General features: G+C 41.7%; 1 protein-coding gene across 1 annotated transcript; it reads right to left on the reverse strand.

Moving 5' to 3' along the window:
- Window positions 1–64: 64 nt before the first annotated feature.
- On the reverse strand, window positions 65–20,571 carry tcf25 (transcription factor 25 (basic helix-loop-helix)). The gene is made up of 18 exons (XM_042061947.1): window positions 20,248–20,571; window positions 19,750–19,878; window positions 19,273–19,347; window positions 18,489–18,613; window positions 17,900–17,965; window positions 17,724–17,806; window positions 16,779–16,909; window positions 13,763–13,862; window positions 12,588–12,681; window positions 12,092–12,184; window positions 11,539–11,644; window positions 10,924–11,083; window positions 10,528–10,615; window positions 8,320–8,478; window positions 4,992–5,082; window positions 4,294–4,373; window positions 4,110–4,185; window positions 65–1,135 (listed from the first exon to the last, which is right to left on the reverse strand). The coding sequence occupies exons 1-18, from the start codon at window positions 20,470–20,472 to the stop codon at window positions 968–970; spliced, it is 2,049 nt and encodes a 682-aa protein (XP_041917881.1). The 5' UTR covers window positions 20,473–20,571; the 3' UTR covers window positions 65–967.
- Window positions 20,572–24,932: the final 4,361 nt, after the last annotated feature.

Raw genomic sequence — 24,932 nt, forward strand, 5'->3', positions numbered from 1 at the left:
ACAGTGGTCTCAAGAACACGTCTCGTGAAAATGCTTCTCATGAATATAAGAGGTATTAGTGATGATGTGGTGAAGAATAAAATGTTTATTTTCATTGCACTGGACGCATTATCAGTGAACATGTGACATGAGCTGAGCACAGAGGATATAAAAGGTGAAAGTATTGCCCATCGACCAGGCAGAAATCTCACCGCACACCACCAATTCATTCATTCCCCTGTAAATCTTACCAACTGAACATAAAAAGAGGGCATTGCAAAGTATACATGTTTCCTTTAATATTCATGTTGCTAATCGGATGAATGGGTTTAGAGACATTTAGTGATCACAGTGGTGTGTAATGCAGGTGGATCTGGCACAGAGGATAAGCACTAATGCTGATAGCATTAAGAAGCTCATTTTTATCAGATTGAGATTATAGTGTCAATTCAAACTGAGGCTTTGCTTTGATCGGAAAACATAATTTGTAGCAGCGGATGACCGCACTGAACCGCATTTCCCTTTTAGCCTACTTGGTGAACAATAATGACTCCACACAGGAGTCTTGAGATGGAGGAGGAGCTTGATTATAACTTGATTGAAATACCTGATTAATTTCCCTCAGATCGCAATCAGCACATGGGCAGATAGAGCACTGAAAGTCCATACTGTGACGGTACGAAGGGGCAAAGCATGTTTTCAGTCTTGCATACGTTGTGGGGGGAAGAAAACAGGTGGTGTTTTGGGGGGCTTGTCAAAATGGCCGCTGGACCATGGCTGCTACTACAAGGAACTCATTCATTGTGCACTGTACTTTGGGTTTCAGAGTTCCTCCAACATTGACCTGCTGTGTTCATGTTCATGTCCATCAATCCCTTCTACCAACTCCATCTAAGGACCAGACCCAACTCCCACGGCTCTGTAAGGGTCTTTGCTCAGCAGTCTCCTTCTCTCCTGTCATGTCCCGTCTCCCCAGCCCTTCAATGGTTTAGTCCCACTCCTCCTCGTCTCGGTCTGGGTTGTCTTCTCTGGGTGGCTCCTGAAACTGAATGTTGGCCAGCATGTCCCTCATTGCCACCATTAGACGGTTCACTTCCTGGTTTAGCTCTCTACCTGCACGCGCCACTTCCTGGTTGTCTTCAGGTCTTATCCCACCCTGTGACCAAGAGAAAACAAAACAGGTGAAGAACATGGTGGTAAAGTCACCCTGTAGCTTCACTGGAAGAGAAAGTTGCTGAGAACAAAAGATTACAGGTTAAATGGTCAAATTGGACAGATCTGGGCACAGACACTTTGTTCTGTTTGCGCAAACACTGGCCACAAAATCACGCCGTGGCTAATTTAATTCTACGACAACACAAAGCCTTTGCACTCAACCTTTGCACTAGTATCAAGTTGGAAGGGGCCATGCATCTGCCTCCTAATGAGAATTCCTAGATAAAATAGTTTGTCGTCAGGTGGTCAGAGACAAAGATGTGTTCTTTAGTCTGTTCAGCACATTAAGGGCAGAAATCTCCTCTTCTATGCCAGTACAATCCACCCACCTATTTTTGTCTGAGGGCCATAATGGTGTACACACTTTGGAGTAGCCATGGAGATTTATAGAGCACAAAGTCAACGTGCTCTTAAATAATTTGGACCTACTGGCCATGCAATACGGGTTATGATGTTGCAAATGTTCCACTGACGTCACAGTAGAATTTTTATGAAATATTTATTGCATGTGTTGTTGTTGTTAAGAGTGGTTTTGGTTGACTGTATCAGTTATTATGATAAATTAAATTTTTCCATAAACAAAATTCTGACTTCAACTGATCTCCAGCATGCAAGTAAGTCAATAAGAAGTCACTAAACAGGTACTACACAACCAGTAGTGATATCTTCCTGAATTACATAAGCTACAGCTTCTTCTGGGGGTGTCATGAGCATAATGCAATAAAATGCAGATGAATCAAGGTGCCTGCTTGAAAACTCCAGTGAAATGGAGTTGAAATGAATGCTAACCAAGGAGGGGGATATACAGTTATGGTGAGATGACTGGAGCCAATCACCTTGACCTTGTATAATTAAGGTACTGCATGTTCTCTTGCTGGTCTGCTGTTGCGCAACAATGCTCACTGCAATGGAGCATCTCAGAAAACTCAGCATTAGCACTTAATTTAATCTCGAGATTAAAGCCAAGGAGAAGGGATCCGCCGAAAAACTAATTCACTCAGTTTTCACCTGAATGGCACAGCACGGTGCTTCCCTTTTCCACTTCCTGCCCTGGGCCCTTGACCTCTAACACTGCCTCAGATGATGCCTCTAACACTGCCTCAGATGATGCCTCTAACACTGCCTCAGATGATGCCTCTAACACTGCCTCAGATGATGCCTGTACATCCCATTTCAACAACGCGTGCATTTGAACACATCCATACATAACATAGCACGTACTTTAGGGGCAGCGTTGGCCTACTGGTTAGGGCTTCGGACTTGTAACCGGAGGGTTGCCGGCTGGAACCTCGACCAGTAGCAACGGCACTGCTCCCCGAGCGCCGCTGTAGCAGGCAGCTCACTGCGTCGGGATTAGTGTGTGCTTCACCTCACTGTGTGTTCACTGTGTGCTGAGTGTGTTTCACTAATTCATGGATTGGGATGAATGCAGAAATCCAAATTTCCCTCACGGGATCAAAAGAGTATATATACTTATACTTATACTTATACATGGGGACCTGTGAACCCAACAACCTGTCAGACATGACACAGCAAATAAATAAATAAAGTGTGATGCAGGATATAGTTATAAAACGCCTTCATTAAGAACGCCCTGAAATATACCCATAAGTCAAATCTAAAAGAGGGTATTTACGTGAATTATGGTCATTATGAAGGATGGGGGGGGGGGCAGAATACAGCCCCTGGTATTCCATGATCAAAGCCACAGTCAGATTTATACCCATGGAAATGGACTTGGAACTGACTAAAGGCTGATGGATTCAATAGTCTAGCTCAGTGGGGGCCCCGAGGGGTGCCAGAGGGGCCGCAGCAAGTTGGAAGGAAAAATAACCGTATGTACACAGCGCCGTCGACTTCAGCTGCAAAGGATACAGGAAGTCGTTAATTTTTAATGGAAGCCGGCTTCTCTCAGCTGCAAGAAGCAGCAAATCCATCGGCGTCGCGTTTTAGGCATCTTGAGCGTCAAGCAGAAAGTAGAAATTTGGTCAACTTCATGCTAACGAGCTATGACGCGGTTCAGCGGCAAAGGACAAGCAACGTAGAATGCTACCACGTCAGAGCGGCTAAAGCGTCAAAAGCTTCCCCCGTACTTATTGACAAACGCTCTTGACAGGGCGGCCAGAGCTTCTTTTGCAGCTGAAGTTGGCGGCGGGGTGTACGTACAGTTAAAGCAACAAATAAATACATTTGATGTTAAATATACCGATTACTATGAGGGTTGTTTTACAATGCCATTATAATAATTTGTCGCATATCTGAACATTATATTTTCCATGATAATGACTGGGAATAATTGTAGAGTGATAGCTCTCATATAGCAGAAAGCCCCAAATGCAATTTTTACACACTGTATATTCCATCGTGAAGTGCTTGTGGCTAAAATAATTATTAGGATTAGCTTAATGTATTTTTACATAGTAGTATTGTCGATGGGTTTAATAACACATCAAGAGGGGTCCTTGGCCAGAACCTAGTGGTACTTGGGGGGCCAATTGTCATGGAAAAGTTTGGGAACCCCTTGTCTAGCTCAAAGAGGCTCAGAGTAAAGCAGTATGAGGGAGAGAGAGGGAGGGAGAGAGAGAGAGAGAGAGAGAGGGGGGGGGGGGCACGGTCGGAGGGACGCAAATACCAACGAAACAATCCAACTCCTTGTAAGTGTGTGATTATAAATAGAAAAATACGAATAGAAAATATTTGTTTGTTGATCAGTTTTTTTCTATATGAATATGTACTTGGGCTTTGGCAATACTGTTTCAGCAACATTCATGTTAATACCATTCACATGAAGATAATTAAATGTAACAATCAAATTGCGAGAGAGAGCTAGAGAGACAGACAGAGAGAGAGAGAGAGAGAGAGAGAGAATTTTCTTCTTTACAAACTCATATCTCCAAAAGGGTCGTTCCTCTCACCTGTAGGTTGAAGTTTGGCAGTAGAGAACGAAAGAAGAGTGACAGGGTGCTTTCATTTGAAGCTCCACCATTTTGTCTATTGCCAAAGACAGAGAAGTAGACATTAAACTTACCGGTAACAGAAATCATTTTCACAATGATCAATACTATAATGATCCACTAATTTAAGTTGGGCAGAGCTTACCTCTCAGGTCGATTGTACGACGCCACCGAATCCAGAGGAGGCAGAGGGTCAAAGCCCATCACCGGTTGTGTGGTCACTTCCTGAGGCCCGAGGAGAACAGCAACGCAATTAACGACATTCAAGAAAGACACACTCATCTACTCTTCTCTGCAGCACGAGAGTAGGTTTGAAAGATTGCACAAAATTGAAAATGTGATTTGAACTAGCAAATCTCACTAACTCTATTTATTGTAAAGCCTCCAGTAAATGCAACTTCACCTGGCCATTATTTATATTGGTAAATCATAGCAATCATAGTCCTTTGCATTATCTGGATAGCTAGGAAGCGTATGAAATGTTTAGGAACGTACAAAGATAAATACCACCAATTTGCTGAAGCAGCTACATACAGTTAACATATCTATTACAGCTCAGCATCAGTGGGGAAACAAAGACCATATAGGAGGCTCACTGGCAGGTAATTGGTAAGACTGGTATTTATCAAGAATCATGGAGAACACTAAAGTATAGAAATTAAATCGTGTAGAAATGACAGACCCAATGTAAGCCCTGTAATAGATCTTAGGGCACCCATGTGTTCAGTTGAAAGATTTGAACATTCTACCCCGCAGAGGTTGGCAAATTATTGGAGATTCGTCCATTCTTGAAAGGTCTGTGGTCTGTGAAGAGAAGCTTACAGCCCAGCGTAAAATACTCACCAGAGGCAGAGTGGATGTAGCCTCCTTGATCTCAGACAATATAACGTGCCGATGAATGTTTCTCGGGGCACTTTGGTACCTTGACTTTCTCCTGTCAAAAACACCACATAAGCATGCAGATATATAAAACATACACAAACACGTGAAGGGGTAACAGTTGTGCTCATAAGTTTACATACCCTGTATATACACACATGCTAGAGATTGGCATGGTTTTATTTCAGTTAGCCTAATAGCTGGTTTGATTTGCATTGAGAGATGATCTTATGGGAAGTAGTAGTACCCCATGCCAATCGTGAGATATGGTGAAGGGTATGTGATGATGTGGGACTATTTTAATTCCAATCAGGAACTTCAGGATGCATAGTATCCTGGATCCATGTAATAACTGGCCTTTAAAAATAAAAATCTGCCTGCCTCTATGGAAATTCAACATAGGGGTATGTATAAGTACTTATGGGCCCTGTATTTTAAGGAAGAACATTTATTTATTAATGATACATTATTCATTCACAAAAAAAAAAAAAAAGAAATTGGTGCCCTTAAAAGGTTGGATTTTTCCTATTTTTTTAATTAAGGCATTAATATTAATTTCCAAAAGATGATTTTTTATTCCTCTTTTTAGTCAATTTTAGCATGTGTACTGTATGTACAGGGTATGTAAATGTATAAGCACAACTGTATGTGGAACTCAGTATCACTGATTTAGTACAATTACCATGTTGTTTATAAGTTGTACAATGCATCTTTTAAGAAAAAAAAAACACCCTCCGTTAGTGTCTCTAAAAAATGCTTAATACCTCGAGTGTGTGAGAGCAGATCAAACAAAAAGCCCATTTGTCCTAGAGAGGGCAATGACGAACACTAGCCTATATCTTGAGATATGTAAAGCAGTTTCTATCCTCAAGTAAACAGGTCATGAAGGTTTGTCCTAAAACTGTGTGCAATACCCAGCACTGGCCCGGTGAACCTTTGAATTTACATACATACTAAAATAAAATTCATTAATAAAATTTATTCAAAATTGAATCTCTAAGTGTGGACTGAAACTTAAGACTCATTGTACTGAGATCCATATTCTATCTGCTTTAAGGTTCTCAACATACAGTTCCACCAAAATCCCTCAACATGATTAAATGTGACTAAATATTTTTGTTTGGTTTGGTTTTTAAATGAGGGGACAAATGCAAGGCAAATTGAGAGTAAACCATGGGAATGTTTTCTCTCCTTTGAACTCAGATACACATCTCTGCTGTCCTCACACCGCTCAATCCTCTCTGAGGATTGAGAATGCACACAGTGGAGACTGAACTGACAGAAGGGTAATTCCATGTCAACCCCACTGACCATCTTGGATTTATTCACTATTCATTCGTTTGAACAGTGTTATTGTGTCCAACAACTAGTGTGAAAAATTGTCTGCTCCTGTCTTCTTAGGTTTGAGAGATATTTATGCCCTTATTTTACCAAAACTACAAAAAAAGTGTGTCGCTAAAAAGTTCCTCAAAATAACTTGTTATTATTATTATTATTATTATTATTAATTAACCAAGTATTCATGCAAAATACTTGGAATTTTTTAGTGATTGTTCCACTCTACTGATCATCTTTAACTTCTGAAAGGAACTAGAATGCTAACATTCGCAGCATGAAATGCATGGAATGACCCAGAATCTGAACTGAAAACATGCGCCGTTCTGGCTGCTGACACATAAACATTGTAAACGTTGTAAGCGCTCCTATAGATACCGCATATAGCGCTCCTATAGAGGGTACTTTCGGAACTGAACAAACTTAGGTAACTGCCTTTAATAAGCGCCGCAGATGGCTGTCTCGGTACTCTAACCGGAGTCAAATTCCTTGTTTGTTTACGCAAACCTGGTCAATAAAGCTGATTCTGATTCACACATTCTGATTCTGATTCTGATTCTAACTCTATAGATTCCACTTCATTCTTTACAGGCGGTGGGTCCTGCCCTCGCTCTCCACTAACAGTGTAAAGAGGACAACATGCAGCAGAGTAATTGCCTGAACAAAGTGGCCAGTATGCCCCTGATCACGGTGTCATATGACTTTCATTTATTTGATTTAACAGCTAGAAACATTGCCGGACTGCCCCCTTGCCACAGTCAAGTGACAGCAGACAAGCAGGTCTAAGCAGCTGCAAGCAAAACACTCATTGTGCTTCTCATAATTCAACTTGACCTGGAACTATGAAATACACTGTCCACATGAAGGACTATGTAAGAGACTGAAACATGATGTGTGATATATTTGGAGGCTGGCGAGGTATTGCCGGTGAGCACTATAGAGGAATGCTGGATATGATGGAATGTGAGGTTGTGTCCATATAAAGGAGGTGCCGTTAGGCCCATAATTATTCACTCACGCAAAATCCTGATTCAATACCTTTTGTTTGACCAACAAAACACATACATTTACATCTGTAGCACAATGTATTGTCTTTTGCCTTGTGCTTATGTTATTTCCAGGCAGAAGGAACCCATTGGTGAAATACAAATGTACTATAAAATTAGAATTGGCATGGGTAATATGAATAACTATGGCTTTAAGTAAGGGATAATGGACTCCACGGTGGTCTGTTCACAGAAGTTAATGCACGGTCGAGGTTGTAAAAGGGCCCTTCGCGTCGGGGCCGTTTTACAACCTCGACCGTGCATTAACTTCTGTGAACAGACCACCGTGGAGTCCATTATCCCGCTTATTCCACTGTTGCCACTTGCGTTGTGCTCATTTCCCGTTACAATTTAAACATTTTAATCGCTAAAACTTGTCCTGTTTGTAGAACTACTTTCTTCCAACACATATCAACTAATTTCTCAACTTGCAGGACAAACTGCCGTTACTAGTTCTAAATGGATAGTTGCTACGGCCAAAGGCCAGTCGTTAGTTCTATCTCTCCCGTTGTCAAGCGGGCGTATCCCAAGATTCTGATTAACTTTAGTTTTGAAACATCGCTATTTTACTTAGCCTGCTGCCATCCATCTAGCTAAAAGCCACCTCCGTCATATGCTACAATGTTGCCATGTTCTGAACGTCTGCATTTTACAGCTCGGCTGCAACGTGACAGTTCATTTAAACTTCACAAGTTCGGCGAATTAATATACAAGTGTGATACGGCCAAAAAAATGGATCTTCTTCATAGGTGTGCAAATAACATACGGTTAATGGTCGTTCTCAATTACGTAGGACAATGGGAAATTCAACCAAGCAGTGGAATAACTATATTTATTTATACATGTGTGTGTGTGTGTGTGTGTGAGTGTGTGTGTGAGTGTGTGTGTGTGTGAGTGCGTGTGTCACACACTTGTTGAGGCAGTCTTCCACCTGGGGGTCCTGGGTGTCCACCCTGCGGAGTACTTCCCCCACGTTGCCCTCCAGCCAGAGCAGCACGGCTGCCTCCTTCCACAGCGTGTGATTACGGCCAACATACAGGGCCACGAGCTGAGCCAGCGCCGGGGACTGACTGAGAGAGAGAGAGAGAGAGAGAGAGAGAGAGAGAGAGAGAGAGAGAGAGAGAGAGAGAGAGAGAGAGAGAGAGAGAGAGAGAGAGAGAGAGAGAGAGAGAGAGAGAGAGAGAGAGAGTGAGTGAGTGAGTGAGTGAGTGAGTGAGTGAGTGAGAGAGAGGGAGAGAGGGAGTCTACTGGTTAGCACTTCGGACTTGTAACCCGGAGGGTTGCCGGTTCGAACCCCGACCAGTAGGCACAGCTGAAGTGCCCTTGAGCAAGGCACCTAGCCCCTCACTGCTCCCCGAGCGCCGCTGTTGTTGCAGGCAGCTCATTGCGCTGGGATTAGTGTACTGTATGCTTCACCTCACTGTGTGTACACAGAGGGCCAGATGTACGTACATTTGCGAACGTAGCGTTATCAGCGCCATGGACACACCGCAGATTGCGAGCGCTGTCAGACCCAAGTTTCCGTCGTATTTATCAATCGTTCAATCCTTAGTGTAAACTGCGCCTTTCTCTGCCCTTCTCCGCCCATAAACACAATTTACGAACGTCCACAACTGAATGGCAGCGCCTACAAGCGCAGTTGAATGAAGTTAACTGATGACAACATTAAAAAGAATCAAACGTTTAGCGATCATGAAATAATATTATGATTATTATGATATAATACATGATAAGATGTCAACAAGCAGGGAGATAATGAAGATCAGTGGTTCTACTCAAACTACTTGTGCACGTAGGCTATGGGAGATTGGTCAAATCTAGCAAGTAGGAAAGTTTAAGTGAATGACGTGAAAGTGAAAGTAAGACATGCGAAAGGCCAACGAAAGTTAAGGTTGCTTTTGGTAGTACAAATACTTTCACCACAAAAACTGGTGTTCTAAATAGCGATTCTGTTCTCTTTGAAAGGTACTCTTATTGACGCATTGAACTGCAATGTGGATTAACACCTACTTTTACAAGGCGGAAGTATTTAGGCGCAGAATAGACGTGCGCTTTCAGGAGCAGTCTTTGTACATACCGCGGAATATATAACTAGGCGCTCTTTACTCTTCCCCTCCCATCTTTTTACGCTAAACTCCCACTTTCCCCTGGATCCTCCCATGAATGCATATGCATGACATGACAATCGCAATCTGCCACTTTCAGCTCCCGTGACAGGCAGTTTGCGCTTTTACATCATTGCGGCCTGTTTGTACATACCTCGCAATGATTTTACACGCACATTGCGAAACAAATACGCCTGAAATGGGCGCAAAAGCGTTAGTACATCTGGCCCTTAGTGCTGTGTGTTTCACTAATTCACGTATTGGGATAAATGCAGAGACCAAATTTCCCTCACGGGATCAAAAGAGTATATATACTTATACTTATGTTAGCATGCCATCCTGTTTCTGTGTGTGTGTGTGTGTGTATGTGTGTGTGTGTGTGTGTGTGTGTGTGTGTGTGTGTGTATATACAGTGTACAGTGTGTGTGCCTCCTGGGAACATAATAAGAACAAACAGAGAATAAAAATGAATACGGTAGTGGATGTTAGCATGACATCCTGTTAGCTGGTATTTTTAACCTTCTTTATGTTTTGTGAAGTTATGAAGTGAAGTTATGAAGTGAAGTTATGAAGTGAAGTTATGAAGTGGAGTTATGAAGTGGAGTTATGAAGTGAAGTTATGAAGTGAAGTTATGAAGTGGAGTTATGAAGTGAAGTTATGAAGTGAAGTTATGAAGCACAATAACTGCTTCCAACTGTCACCCAATGTACCAGTGTTTTTCTGCCCTCTCTGCTATCTCCCATATTTGTATTTGATCATTTGAACCGGAGTTTAAATCATCACTAGCATGTCAAAATACTTCCTCAGAATCGGACATCACTAAAGAGTAGCAGGAGATGCCACACCCATTCTCACCTCAGTTGTAACACCATTATCCTTATAAACAGGCCTTATATCGTCATAAGTTAAATTCCTACACCCATAAAATCAGATTACGCTTATCTGATTCAGAAGGTGCAAACATCTCTGGAGTGTAGAGAGGATGACTAAAGGATGGAGGCTTCATTCCTTACCCCATCTGACTCTGAGGGCCAAAGAATGCATGTGAGGAGACTGCAGAGTCTGGCTGTACTGACAGCAAGTCCAGAAGAGGCATCAGTGCTGTAAATATAACACACAGACACACACAGACACACACACGTTATCCAAGGTATATGTAACTGTCCTGTACAAGATCACATAACCATCAAAAGAACATACAATCAAATACAACTTATAAGTCTAACTTAGGGCCTCATAGGTAAATTCATAATTATACCTGCCAATCCTATGTGGCATTTGGAAGTGTAAATGTTTAAATGAAACACAAAAAATATGTAGCAACCTAAGCATTTAAGCATCAAAAGTTGTGTGTGAGTGTGAGTGTGAGTGTGAGTGTGTATACAGTGTACAGTGTGTGGTTCCCTCACCTCCTGGGAACATAATAAGAGCGCCCTGCAGTAGCTTGTCACTCTTCTGCCGGAGTTTCAGGCTCTCGTCTGTGGGGCAGTCCTCCTGCAGGCTGAGCTGGAAGTAGCTGAGTGCCACTGAGAAGGCAAAGTTGGGCAGCTGGGACAGGTTCCTGTGGACCTGAGAGAGAACAGGAACGGTGAAGGGACAGGCAGACTGACAGACAGACAGATGACCCATTTTCTGTCTCTTGCAGGATTAAGATAAAAAATGCTGTAAGAAGTTAGGGTGGAACCCGTGGAGTTCCGTTGTACCACTTGAAAACAGACACGGATGTGACAAAAATGGTGAGTGAACAAACTGTGTACTGTAGCAAGAGCTATATGTTCCTCATGTCATTTCTTTTGAATTCCAAGGCTAATGTCCCCTGTAGCAATTAGATCACAAAACTTCATGATAATAATTTGACCAACACCTCAGTCTCTGGTGACTCTGTATGTGTGAGTGTGAGTGTGAGTAAGTGAAAGAAAGAAAGAAAGAAAGAAAGAAAGAAAGAAAGAAAGACAAAGACAGACAGAAGTAGACAGAGATAGACAGACAGATTGACAAATGAAACTGCGTCCATTGTGTGTTACCTCCCACTCTTCGTAGAGCCGGATGAGGGGGCTGTACTCTCGGCAGCGCAGGCAAAGGAAGTCCACCAGCAGCAGCATGCAGAGAGGGTCGTTATCAGGGTCCAGACTGCAGGCCGGACACACACAGCGCATTCAGCAGGCCTCACACGCACAATACTCACAACTACTGACCACTGACAGCAGAGTCAACTCCATGCCAACACTAAATTAACTATTATGTTGCAAATTGAAATTGCACTTAAAAACTACACGTTCAATTACATGGCATTTATACTGCTGTGACTACTGCTGCACTGGTTTTAACCATGTATTCCTTTATTTATTCTATCTACTATATTATTTTGTTTATTTTAATTATTTTATGACATACGATTGGTTAAATTTTATGTATGCTGCTGGTCCTGAGTAACACATTTTGTTCTTTCACGTGTCTAACATGTGTTGAATGACAATAACCTAAACTGAACTGGACAGGAATCAATAGAAAAGGATATATTGTTTTTCATGGCAATGAAACCACGAGACAGAAAGAAAGGGAGGGGGAGTTAGGTACCTCAGGATGAGTTTGCAGTACTCCAGAGCGGTTCTGGGGCAGCCTCTCTTCTCCAAGAACATCATGTGCTTATACACAGCCAAGTAGAACGCCCTGTGACAGAGGAACACGGAAGAACACAGAATTCAGAGAAAGAGGAGAAAAACAGAGATCAACTTTTCTGTGAACAAATGGTAGTTTGGTCTGAAAACATATTACTGAGAAATAACAAGAAATAAACTCCAAGAAAGGTAAAAAAAAAAAATACACAAAAACAATACATAATAGAATAATAGTATATTAATAATATATTATATTTTATTCCACCCTAAATGCTATAGCTGTTGATATGCAAATGTGACCAATTTAATAGAGAAATTGTAACAGTTGACGGAAAGGAAATCAAACTAAAATCAAACAAAGCGAAAAAACAGATGTGCATAAGTGTGTGTGTGTGTGTGTGTGTGTGTGTGTGTGTGTGTGTGTGTGTGTGTGTGTGTGTATCATTGGCACACACCTATTCTCTGGTCTCAGGTAGTCAAGGCGACTGGTTCCTGATGTAAGACTGAAGACAGGATGGAAAGCACACTCAAAGCTGTAGAGGGCCCGTTCTACACACACACACACAGAGAAAATAGTACTCATTATTATAGGTTATTATTGTAACTGGTACTAACTCTGTGGTTTACAGAACAGTTAGGATGAGTAAATTAAAGACACAAAATAAAAAATCTGGGTTAAAATAAAGATGAATTGTTTCTGTGATTTTCCCACCTCTGAAAGAACAGCTTCCAGCAACTTTATTCAAGAATAGCGTTCAAGAACTTTTTTCAATAAGTGACATACATAAAAGCCATACAAAACAATAGGGCAATAGAAAACTAGCAACTCCATTTATGGCTATGACATAATTATAGAGCATAGGCTATCATTAATCTCAACTAACTTATCTCCTTGATTCCTCTCCATTTCCTCTTACACATACAGGGTCAAGCATATGCTCCACGGCAGACAGTCAACCTTCATTTTCAGAAATCTGTCTGTCTGTGAGAGATAATGAAATTTCCTTGAGCCTGGGTGCCAAGCCTTTGGATTAATCAGATTATCTGAGGATCTACCAGCGCTTGGCCACACAGCTGTATGGCAGCTCCACGCCAAATCAACTGAGAATAATTTTCTACTTAAATTCATTAAATGAAGAATCTCTGGTGCAGTGGTGCCTATACAACTTTTTGGGGTTAGATTCTGCACAAAACACTCTCCTTCTAAAGTATTTTGGGTGCAGAGTATCTGAGTGTTTTTATATTTTTTATAGTTGTACAGGGAAATGACCTCAGTCCAGAAACATACAGATTTAATTTGTGACCCAAATCAAAGTTGTGTAAGTTTAAATAAATTGCATAAGACTCTAACTGTAGTTTTAATGTAGGGTAATAACCATTTTAACAACTTCACCAAGTTGTGCAATAGACCTGACCTAGTTTGAGGACGATTTTTGTGTAACAAACAAGATGACCCACTGAACTGCCTGACTTTACTTTGCACAACACAGGTTTTTGAAGAAACTCACCAGGCCAGGCCCACATCAGTTTGAAGGATAAATGGCCCTGAGCCGATGAGAAGCCATACTCTGACATATGTAAGTCGCTTAGGATAAAAGTGTGTGCTAAATGACTAAATGTAAATACTAACCAATCAGATCCCTGGCCATCTCCTGGTCCTCCTGGATGCGGCAGACATCAGACAGCTGCAGCAGGGAGTCGATGTGGTAAGGGTTGAGCTGCAGCAGGACCTGTGAGAACACGTGTTAATCCTGGACTAAGAAAACCAGTAAAGACCTTACTACCACAATTGTATATTTTACAGCATATGGCATTATGTATATATGCAATATGTAACTTTCTTGTCCTAAAAAATTAAAACCCTAGAAAAAGGAAAACAATATTATTTCTAATTCTATTAACTTTGTATGCTTCCGATATTTCCACACAAATAAGACAAAAGTACCGGTATACTGTATGAATGCCTGACACAGACAGAGAATTCACAGCAACATTGAGATAACAGAATATATACAGAGTAGTATATTAGTATTAGAACCAACAGGAGTAGGTATGTGAACCCTATGGAATTACCTGGTTTTCTGCATTAATTGGTCATAAAATGTCATCTGATCTTCATCTAATAGTAGGTCACTAGTATAGAGCTGAAGCTATTACAGTTTTTTCTGATTGCGTAAGCACATTTTTTGTAACTATGGCTTTTTTTGCAAAACTCTACACACAAATGGCAAAACCTCTCACCCAGTCAGCAAAACATTGTAGTTCTCTTGCAAAAGCTAACACACCTTGCTTAACTCTTCACACTTTCGTAAAAATGGTGTTTTCGTATCTAACAGTAAACACAAGCCATCACAATAGTAAGCACACAATGTGCCAACAACACACTGATGGTATGAATAAAAAACATATCTGGCTTTTGCTTTCTCTGTGCACAAGGTAGACTATGTCAGTTTGAGGTCATACTTTTGTCATAGTTCTGTAAACATACAGGGATCCCAACTTCAAGTATTAGTGTTTATTTACACACATCAAAACAAACACAAGTGTGTTTTTCCAAGTCAAAACACAAAATAGCATTTCACTGAGACAAAACAAATCAGTCTACATCGGGTCGTCTCTCTCAAAATTCTGTCTACATCACATGCAATGTCCTAGTCCAAGGCACCGGGAAAAATATATTCTGGAATGACGTATCCAGGCCTGACATGACAATTTCCCCACATGTAGACTGTTTTTTTCTCTTCTCACTCTTCCTGCTCACTCCATCGTACCCATTGTACATTACCTGTGACTTATTTATAGTGCTTAGGCTGATTGCAAAGTGAACTAATTATCTAAAACAGTTTTCACATGAGAAAGTGTGCCAGAGAGTTGGCAAAATAGTGTAAATAATAGCCATTGGGCCTACAGTTGTGCAAAGTGTGTGTTACAAAATTGCAAACTGAGTGCAAAGCAGTGTTTGTGCTTTTAGTTTTGCGAACTTAGTGAGTGGTTTTGCCATTTGTGTGTAGAGTTTTGCAAAAAAAGCCATAGTTACAAAAAACGTGTTTAAGCATTCAGAAAAAACTAACATAGATTATGAAAGAATTATCATCTTTAATGTCTTTATTGAAAACACCCAGAAAATAGTAATAGTGGGAAAAGTAAGTGAACCCTTGGAATAAATTACTGGTTGAACCAGCATGGGCAGAAATAAGCTCAACCAAGTGCTCTTGACAACTGTGAATCTGATTTGCACAACGTTCAGGAGGCATTTTAGCCCATTCTTCCTTCAGTACTGCCATATTCTTAGGATATCTGGTGTGAATGGCTTTGTTGAGGTCATTCCACAGCATCTCTATTGGTTAAGGTCTTGGCTCTAACTAGGCCACTCCAAAAGGTAGATAATCTTTTGTAAAAGCAATTCTGTGTAGATTTCCTTCTATATTTAGGGTAACTGTCCTGCAGCATGACCCAATGTTTACTGAGCTTTAATTGACTTGAGGGTCTCCCTGTCATTATCCTGTTGGAATATTGATAAACATGGGAATTCATTTTTTCCTTTGGTGACAAAGTTGTCCAGTCCCTGAGACAACAAAGCATCATGATGCGTCCCCCACTGTACTTCTGTGCTGAGATTGTTTTAATGGTTCCATTTTCATGCCATAAAGTTCTGCTTGTTCAACCCAAATAATTCAAACTATGATTAATCAGTTAACAAACCATTTTCCCAGTAGCACTGTGGTGTGTCAACATGCCCTTTGGCACAGTGCCAGCAAATAGATGTTTTTAGAGAGCAGTTATTCCACTGTGGTGTCCAGCCATGGTTACCCTCCTTGTTCAATGTTTTACTGATGGTGAACTCATCAACAGAGACCAGTTCCAAATAACTCTTTCATGGGTTTAGCTGTTACTCTATGTTTTTTTCTTAACCTTGTTGACAATTCTGCATTGTGTATTTGCGGTCCTCTTGGCAGAGTGCCCGTTCCAGCTATAGAAAGATCAACAATTCTTTGTTGTAGGTCTTCTGAGATATTTTTCTTGCAAGGCATGGTTCATATCCCAAAATGGTTGTGCTTTTTATTAGTAAAAGTTCAAACTTGTTTTATTCGACTCCATATTTGTCAACTTCGGACAAATACTAATACGCGTTTGTTGCAGCCATCAGATTTGGGGTTTACTTACTTTTTCCAACCAGTTTTATGAAGGTTTGAATGATGTATTCAATATAGACAAAAACAATGCAATAAGTTCTGTGTTGTCAGCAAAAACAGATTGTGTTTGCTCATTATTGTAATTCAGATGAAGATCAGACTTGAATTTCCCCTGGGGATCAATAAAGTATCTATCTATCTATCTATCTATCTATCTATCTATCTATCTCAGACAATATTTTAAGACAGGGGTTTTCAACCAGTGGTCCGTGGCCCACTTGTGGTCCATGAGGACATTGCTGGTGGTCCCTAGATTCAGTAATGTAGTTGCAATGTGGGAATCAGTATTTTATTCAGTGGTGGTCCTGGCGTTAGGTAATTAGTCAGAATAGTGGTTCCCTGTTCACAATCAGTGGAAAACCCCTGTTTTAAGACATTAAACCTTTTTCCACTTTGATTGAGAATAGCCATACACTCTTCTAAAAAAAAAAAATAGGAAGGAAGCCTACTTACCACTATGTTGTTAGGATCCATGGACTCAACAGCATCCAGGAATTTGAACTGAACCTGCTGATAGTCTCGATTGTGCTCAAATGTGAAGTACTGTAGGCCATTTCTGCTCTCTAGAAGAGACATACAAATTCCTACAAAAAGACAAAATGAGAAAACAACATAAAGGGTTACATGAATCACATCCCTTTACAACATCAGTATATATATTCAGCTCTGAAAAGGGCTTGCGCATTGCCTTCACACAAACACATTAGTTGTTTTTGCATTGGCTCCGTTCACAAATTATCTACTTTCTCAACACTGAACTTCACAGCTAAGTTATTCCTAGTTATATCAGTGGCTGCTATAATAGCATGCAATCAGCAATTAGTCTTCTGCTGGGAGACACTGGACACGCTGTGAGGTTACAGTCTGTCCTTGTGTCTGAAACACAGCGCACCCATCCTGCGGCTCACAGGCCCCACATCAATGCTGCCTTTCATACGACGTCCTGACTCAGGATAGCACGGCTCCTCATTTCAAGAGTGAAGAATCGGAGCGCATATTATAAGAAACCTCACAGGTCTCCATATCAAAGCGTCCATTGAGAGACAGGCCCTTCTGCAATCAGGAGATCTATGGGACTATATTCACCATCATTGTTTCAAGAATCCTCGGGTGAGCAGGCCCTGCAGTATGTGCTGCTGGCAAATCCATTTTTTGATACCACCCCAAAACCACTGTTCATGTCCTATGAACCAAGTACTTGTATAAACAGCTCTACTAGGCGTCAGAGAGACATTCTAGAAAAGTCCTGAAAGTGGCACACAGTGGTCTGGGGGGTGATCTGGCCTTTCTCACAAGGACAACTCAATGCACAGGGAGGGAAATGTATAAGACTCAAGCAATGCTCACTGTGCCCGATTCAGAAAATGTCAACATGATTCCTCCATTTATAGAGCTCACCTGGTTTGCTGAAGCGGGGCCAGGTGTCTTTGGGGAACGTCATCCAGGTGCTCCTGTGAAACTGCCTCTGCCTTTGCCTGGGCCTTTTACAAGAGCAGAAAACACATCTAATCAATACTGACTTCACAATGGACCTAATTACTAAGAAGTAATAAATAATGAAATAATTGACCAACCTTTGGTCTCCGAGAACAGCTCTGGCTCCAAAATACCTTTTCAGCTCTGTTTCAGGATTCAGATTTCTAAGACACAGAGAAGAGGCATTTGGAATAGTTCAACTTCAGTCACACTGTAGCCAAGAAGCCATGAAACCCAAATTGTTGAATGAATTCAGAATCTGAACTGTTTCACGTTGTGCCCTAACAATTCCCCTAAGCAGTTCTAAAATTACTGTAAACAACAGCCCCTTTCAGCATATTGCGTAATCATAAACTCAGAGAAGTCCATTTTGATTTCATGGAATTGTGAAGGTTTCTACATAACCGCCCCAGTGTCTTTAAATGCACATGTACCAGTCAGTGTAAAGGCCAATGCCCGCTGGCGGCATATGACGAGCGTCAACTGACACCAAAGTTTAGACTCATTACTTTTAACAGAGTACAGTCCACTGGCGGCGGCGGACGTGCGTCAACGACAAAGTTTCGAAAATGTTTCTCTCTCTTGATCGTCAAATCCACAGACGCAAATGTCGTCGCCACTGGGCGTTGGCCTTAGGAGTGTTCACTAAAATGCCCATTTCCTCACATGGGTTTCCTCTTCACTCACCTGTGCTCCACATACAGCACGGGCCTACTGTCGAACGTGAGCCCGTCATCATTCTGATGGGAGAGCCCATTCGTCTTCTCAATGGTTTCCAGGATTGCATCGATATCATCTCCGGCTCCAACCTCCTGTGATGCAGAATGAACAGTGTCATGCAGACCAGAAAAAAACAGACACATTTGGCAAACGTAGGCCGTCTTATCGCCCTGTGAGATGATGAGAGCGAGCGAGGGTACCACATCTTCACACATTTGGCAAACGTAGGCCGTCTTATCGCCCTGTGAGATGATAAGAGGGAGGGTACCACATCTTATCGCCCTGTGAGATGATGAGAGCGAGGGAGGGTACCACATCTTATCGCCCTGTGAGATGATGAGAGGGAGGGTACCACATCTTATCGCCCTGTGAGATGATGAGAGCGAGGGTACCACATCTTATCGCCCTGTGAGATGATAAGAGCGAGGGTACCACATCTTATCGCCCTGTGAGATGATAAGAGCGAGGGAGGGTACCACATCTTATCGCCCTGTGAGATGATAAGAGCGAGGGAGGGTACCACATCTTATCGCCCTGTGAGATGATGAGAGGGAGGGAGGGTACCACATCTTATCGCCCTGTGAGATGATGAGAGGGAGGGAGGGTACCACATCTTATCGCCCTGTGAGATGATGAGAGCGAGGGAGGGTACCACATCTTATCGCCCTGTGAGATGATGAGAGGGAGGGAGGGCACCACATCTTATCGCCCTGTGAGATGATGAGAGGGAGGGAGGGCACCACATCTTTACCTGAGGCTCTGCAGTCGGGCCCTTCTTCTTCTTTTTCTTCTTCTTTTTCTTTTTGGTCACCTCACCATTGTTGTTCTGATAAACAAAGTAAGAAGTAAGTGAGAGATCATATTACTTTTTAAAAAAAAGTCTCTGATGTAAGCTCATTATTGTTCTTTCAGAAAAAAAAACAATTCAATAAAGCAGATTTTGTGTATTTAGACTGTACTGTATTTTTCACAAAGCGAGTGGACATACAAATTCCAGGTGTTTCTGTAGTAGCTAGAAGCTAAATGTTATATCACCAAAGTTAACAGATCCACTTACAAGATGATTAATTATTGACGTCACAAAAATGAGGAAATTCTAAAAAGACTTTTCAGCAAAAAGAAAATGGCACATTAAAAAATACAATACCACCCCAAAACCACTGTAGATATGGCTGCTACTAAACAAAATCACAAATAGGGGCATTCATTAGCATGTAGGTCACCTTACTTCTGTGAGTTGTTTATCTCTGTCATCCACATCCATTTCATCTCTAGACACTTCTGGGTCTACTTGTTGTTTGACCCCACTGTCCTCATCGGTCAGACCTTTTTCCACCTCGTTGTCAGCATCTCCAATCTGCAAGCAATGATTGGCGTAGCGTTACATCAAGTTTGATTACACAACAATACATACCGGTACATACATGACAAATACAGGAAAGCTTTACCGTAACACACAGAGACAAGGATACGTTATCTTCGCTATCCACGTACCTGTCGATTTACTTTTACAGCTAACAAATGTCAGTTACAATAACATACCAGTCTGTTGACATGACATTACAGATTACTAGCTCACTGTCAGCTAGCCTAGAATCGCTAATAGTTAGCATGCAGGCTAACCAGAAGTTGTGAGTTGACAGTGACAGTAGCGCAGACGACATCTTTGCTATAATGATCTGACACCATGTTGCCATGGATAAAGAAGAGTTCTAAGAGAACTTGCCAGCTCATAAATATTACTGATGTTTTTCTGAGCTTTGTTTTTCTTAGCTTTCCGGTTGTTCTTCTTAGCAGGCTGCAAGACAGCTTCACATTGCTCATCCTCCTCCTCCTCCTCCTCCTTTGGCAAATCCGCTGTTTGTGCTTCGTTCAATTTAAGATCTTCGATGCTCAGTTCCTCCTGTCCCCTCTGTTTGCCTTTGAGTCTCCGCAAAGCACGAGTCGACATGGTGTGGTGATAGCTGTCCACACAGCTGGGACTCAGTAGCTGACATGGAGCTATGGCAGCAAGCTTGGCCACGACAGTGAGACGAATCTGATTGGACGTTCAAGAGGAAACCCCTTCACTTTTAAAGGAAATGACATCACTGCATCCTCCAAACTTATTTTAAAGATACAATGATATTTTTGTTTATTTTCAAAAGTAAAAACCCTAGCACGGTTCCTGTTTCTTTGCGCTCTAACGCTCTCTGCTAAAACAATTAATGTAATAAATAGTAGGATATTACATCATTATTCTACTACCACCCAAATGAGCCTGAGACTGTGGAGACTGGCATGAAACCAAAGCCTAGGTGTTTTGAGGCCACAGATTGTGATGACAACTGACTGCATAAGAGAGCACATGATCTTATTCTTCTGTATTGACCTCTATGGTATTGACGTTTACTCACCAAAACAGTGTAATGCCACTAGTGGCCTGAGGGGTGTGCTAAACAGGAGGAGGAGAACCTCCGGGAATCAGGAATGCCAACAACACTCCTGCTTCACTCATGCAGCACTGAGTCGGCCATATTCTCAGATTCCTTCAGCCTTTAACACAATCCAGCCTAAAGGATACAAGTAGCAGGGGCGCTGCTCTCTGGGGGCCCCATGTCAGTGCTGGGCCCTTAAAATCGTCCTAACCCCCCAAGACTAAGGTCTGGCCCCATTTACATCATGGGAGAAGAGGTGGAGGGCTGGAGTCATAAACAATGAGAGAGTGCCTGTCTCAAACCACCTTGCACAGGGTTAAGTATATAGTGCAGATATTGGGACAATAACCATCAAAAAGTGAGCAGTACTGACGTAAGCGCGCTTACTGCTCAGTGCAAGCAGTGTACTGATGGAAATACCGGAAGAACCATAGCTTTCTACAGGATAGAGTATCTCCCTCTTTAGGACGCTTAGATCCTTTAAGTGTGTAGCAATGGCAATTTTCTTACCCACTCATATGTTATTTGCACACATACAGTACATGCACATGCGCACGCACGCACACACACACACACACACACAAACACACACAGACAGGCAAGCACATACACACACACACACACACACAGGCACGCACATGCACGTTCGCACGCACACACACACACGCAAACACACACACACAACACACAAACACACACAGACAGGCAAGCACATACACACACACACACACACACACACACACACAGGCACGCACATGTTGCAGGAGTAGGAGATGGAGTCAAATTGACAAGCGTGATTCATTTTTGCGGAGAGAATGAGCAGGACCGAGCAGCAATCGTATTTTGTATCGCTATGCGGTACATCTAGGGCCCGTCCACACGGAGACGCTTTTTGGGTTAAACGCAGAGGTTTTGCTTCGTCTTGGCCGAGCGTCCAAACGAATCCTGTAAACGCACTGCCCGAAACCGCACTTTTTTGAAACCTGGTCCCAGAGTGGAAAAATCTGAAACCATAGCCCTTTTGAATTCGTTTGGACAGCGAAACCGCACATCCTACTTGCCTATCATCGCCACACCTCAGCTGCCCTGGACTTGCACTCAGCTGCCCTGGACTTGCACTAGTATTGCCTAACAATACTAGTTTTCATACATGACATTACCTACGATTACACTCCGTAAGATAAATATCACAACTGGTGCTGCGCAGCGCCGATAGCTTATGACTTGATGGACCGAACACTGTTTTTCCCGGTGTTTTTTATATGCATTCTAGCTACTGTCAGTGACGCGAGAGAACTTAAGTTATTAGGGAAGTGCGGTTTAAGTTTGCATTAATTTGTGCGTAGTCCTGGTGTCATTAATTAATTTTACATGTCTTACAACATAAATAAATGCATTCATAGTGAAGTCAGATATGAGCATACAAAGACGCTTAGAACTCATGTTAAGCCTATAGATGCGCACTAAATGCGAATGCGCGATTTGATGCAAGCAAAAGTATCGACTGTTACTAACAAGTACTATAGCAATATTATAAATGTGGCGACGGAATGGCCTAGAACTTGGGTACGCCTAGCCTTTGCACTTGCGGTGATAACCAAAACTAATGTGAATCACGGACTATCCTGATAGTATTTTTGATTTTGTATTTATGTGCTTCCTAGAGGCATTTTTTAGTAAAAGTTGGGAACAGGACTTTTTAACATAATTAAGGTGTGCTGAATCCAACTAGCCCTGTTTCCAAGCTGAATTTTGAGTTTATGACCATCTAATTAGCATAAACAAAATGGTTGCCAAAATGGCGATTTTGGGCACTTTCATTGGGCGGATTATTATACCATGTAAATCAATTCATATTGTTCACAGAAATCTTCCTTGGCCAATAGATCAAGGATACAGGCTGTGAAAAAAAGAAAAAAATTCTAGTATTATGCCTATGTTAATTACCTGAAAAAACCTTTGAAAAATGTAATTGTTAAAATGTTATAACTGAGCAGGCACACGGTATTTGACGAAGGAGACTTATGATTTTTGAGGGTCAAGAAAGATGTGTAGTGATGGAAATGTAAAGTTTAAAATTGTGGCCTACTGGTTAGGTCTTCGGGCTTGAAACCAAAGGGTTGCCGGTTCGATCCCCGACCAGTAGGAAATATGTGGCTGGTGGAAAGGTTGAGCACTAGTCTCCCATGCCCACATCCACGGCTGAAGTGCCCTTGAGCAAGGCACCTAACCCCTCACTGCTCCCGGGGCATCACTGTAGCAAGGCAGCTCACTGCTCCAGGTTATTGTGCGCTTCAATGTGTGACCTGTGTGTTCACTAATTCACGGATGGGATACATGCAGAGACAAATTCCTTGTATACCCAAGTATACTTGGCCATAAAACCTGATTTACATTACATTTTACATAATTGAAGCGAATTAGGTTGGTAATGTATGTAGTCTCAGATTAAGTTACACAGGCCTTTACCCATTTCGGTAACACTTTACGGTAAGGGTACATGAAGTAATTCATGATTTATGTATTACTTAATTCATTAATATCTAATTAATCATCAGGAATTTACATAATTTGTCATTTGTGACCTCATACATGAACACATTACTAAAGTATTAGGTACGATGAGCACATCATTATGAATTATGATGTATTAACCATGATCATGACTTTATTTTTCTGCCAAAAATGTGGTCATCACTGCTCAAATTCTCATAACTTTGGAGTTCTCTAAACACATGTCATTATTCACTACTTTAGTTGAGGGGCCACAGACATGATGAATGCATGAGCAATTATCCTAAAATTCATGTAATCATGATGATCATGAAATTCCTTGTATACCCAAGTATACTTGGCCATAAAACCTGATTTACATTACATTTTACATAATTGAAGCGAATTAGGTTGGTAATGTATGTAGTCTCGGATTAAGTTACACAGGCCTTTACCCATTTCGGTAACACTTTACGGTAAGGGTACTGATTAGTAACAACAATGAACAGCTGTACTTGGATCAGGTTGATGAGGTGGCACAGTGGTGTCAATCTAACAGCTTGACACTGAATATCAATAAAACCAAGGAAATGGTAGTGGATTACAGAAGGCAGCAGCAGAACTACAGTTACACCCCACTAATGATCAGCGGGCAACCTGTAGAGAGAGTCACAAGTTTTAAATACCTTGGTGTCCACATTACTGAAGACTTAACATGGACTGTTAACACTCGATATGTTCTGAAAAAGTCCAGACAACGACTCTACTTCCTTCGTCAGCTAAGGAAATTCAAAGTTTCTACATCCATCATGAAGGCCTTCTACACTTCAGCGGTTGAGAGTGTTCTAACTGGTAGCATCATCACCTGGTATGGGAACTCCACAGTTAGAGATTGTAGTACTCTGCAGAGAGTAGTGCGCTCAGCTGAACGTACTATAAGAACTCAACTCCCTGCTCTACAAGATATCTATTCCAGAAGAGTACTCCAAAGAGCCCAAAAGATTCTGAAGGACTCTTCTCATCCTAACAATGGATTATTCCTACCGCTGAAATCAAGAAGACGCCTATGTAGTCACAAAGCCAGAACTGAGAGACTCAGGAGAAGTTTTTATCCCCAGGCCATCCGAACTCTGAACTCACACTATACTGACTTTGCACACATTCACTCCTCAGCACTCTCAAACATTTCCCAACTCTGAACTCACACTATACTGACTTTGCACTCATTCACTACTCAGCACTCATGACCCCCCCCCCCACACACACACACACACACACCTACAAGACTTTTAGTACTTTTACATCCCTCTCCCTATGCTACAGACCTTTTATTTATTTTCTTATTTCATCACACGTCAAAACACACACACACACACACACATATCTGACTTTCTCCAACTTTTGCACATCTCCATAGAACTTTTTATTTATTATTTTTGATTTCTCCTCCATCTACCCATGTCCTTGATTGCCTAGCCTTTCTGCCCCCCCCCACCCCCAT

This window comes from Alosa sapidissima, chromosome 14 (genome assembly GCF_018492685.1).
Source record: "Alosa sapidissima isolate fAloSap1 chromosome 14, fAloSap1.pri, whole genome shotgun sequence".
NCBI lineage: Eukaryota > Metazoa > Chordata > Actinopteri > Clupeiformes > Clupeidae > Alosa > Alosa sapidissima.

Coding starts and splice junctions, on each gene's coding strand:
- tcf25 (XM_042061947.1), bottom strand. CDS start 20,472: ATGTCGACTCGTGCTTTGCGGAGACTCAAAGGCAAACAGAGGGGACAG. Junction 10,616..10,923: donor TCTTATTATGTTCCCAGGAG/GTGAGGGAACCA, acceptor TTATATTTACAG/CACTGATGCCTCTTCTGGAC. Junction 8,479..10,527: donor GGCCCTCAGAGTCAGATGGG/GTAAGGAATGAA, acceptor TCTCTCTCTCAG/TCAGTCCCCGGCGCTGGCTC.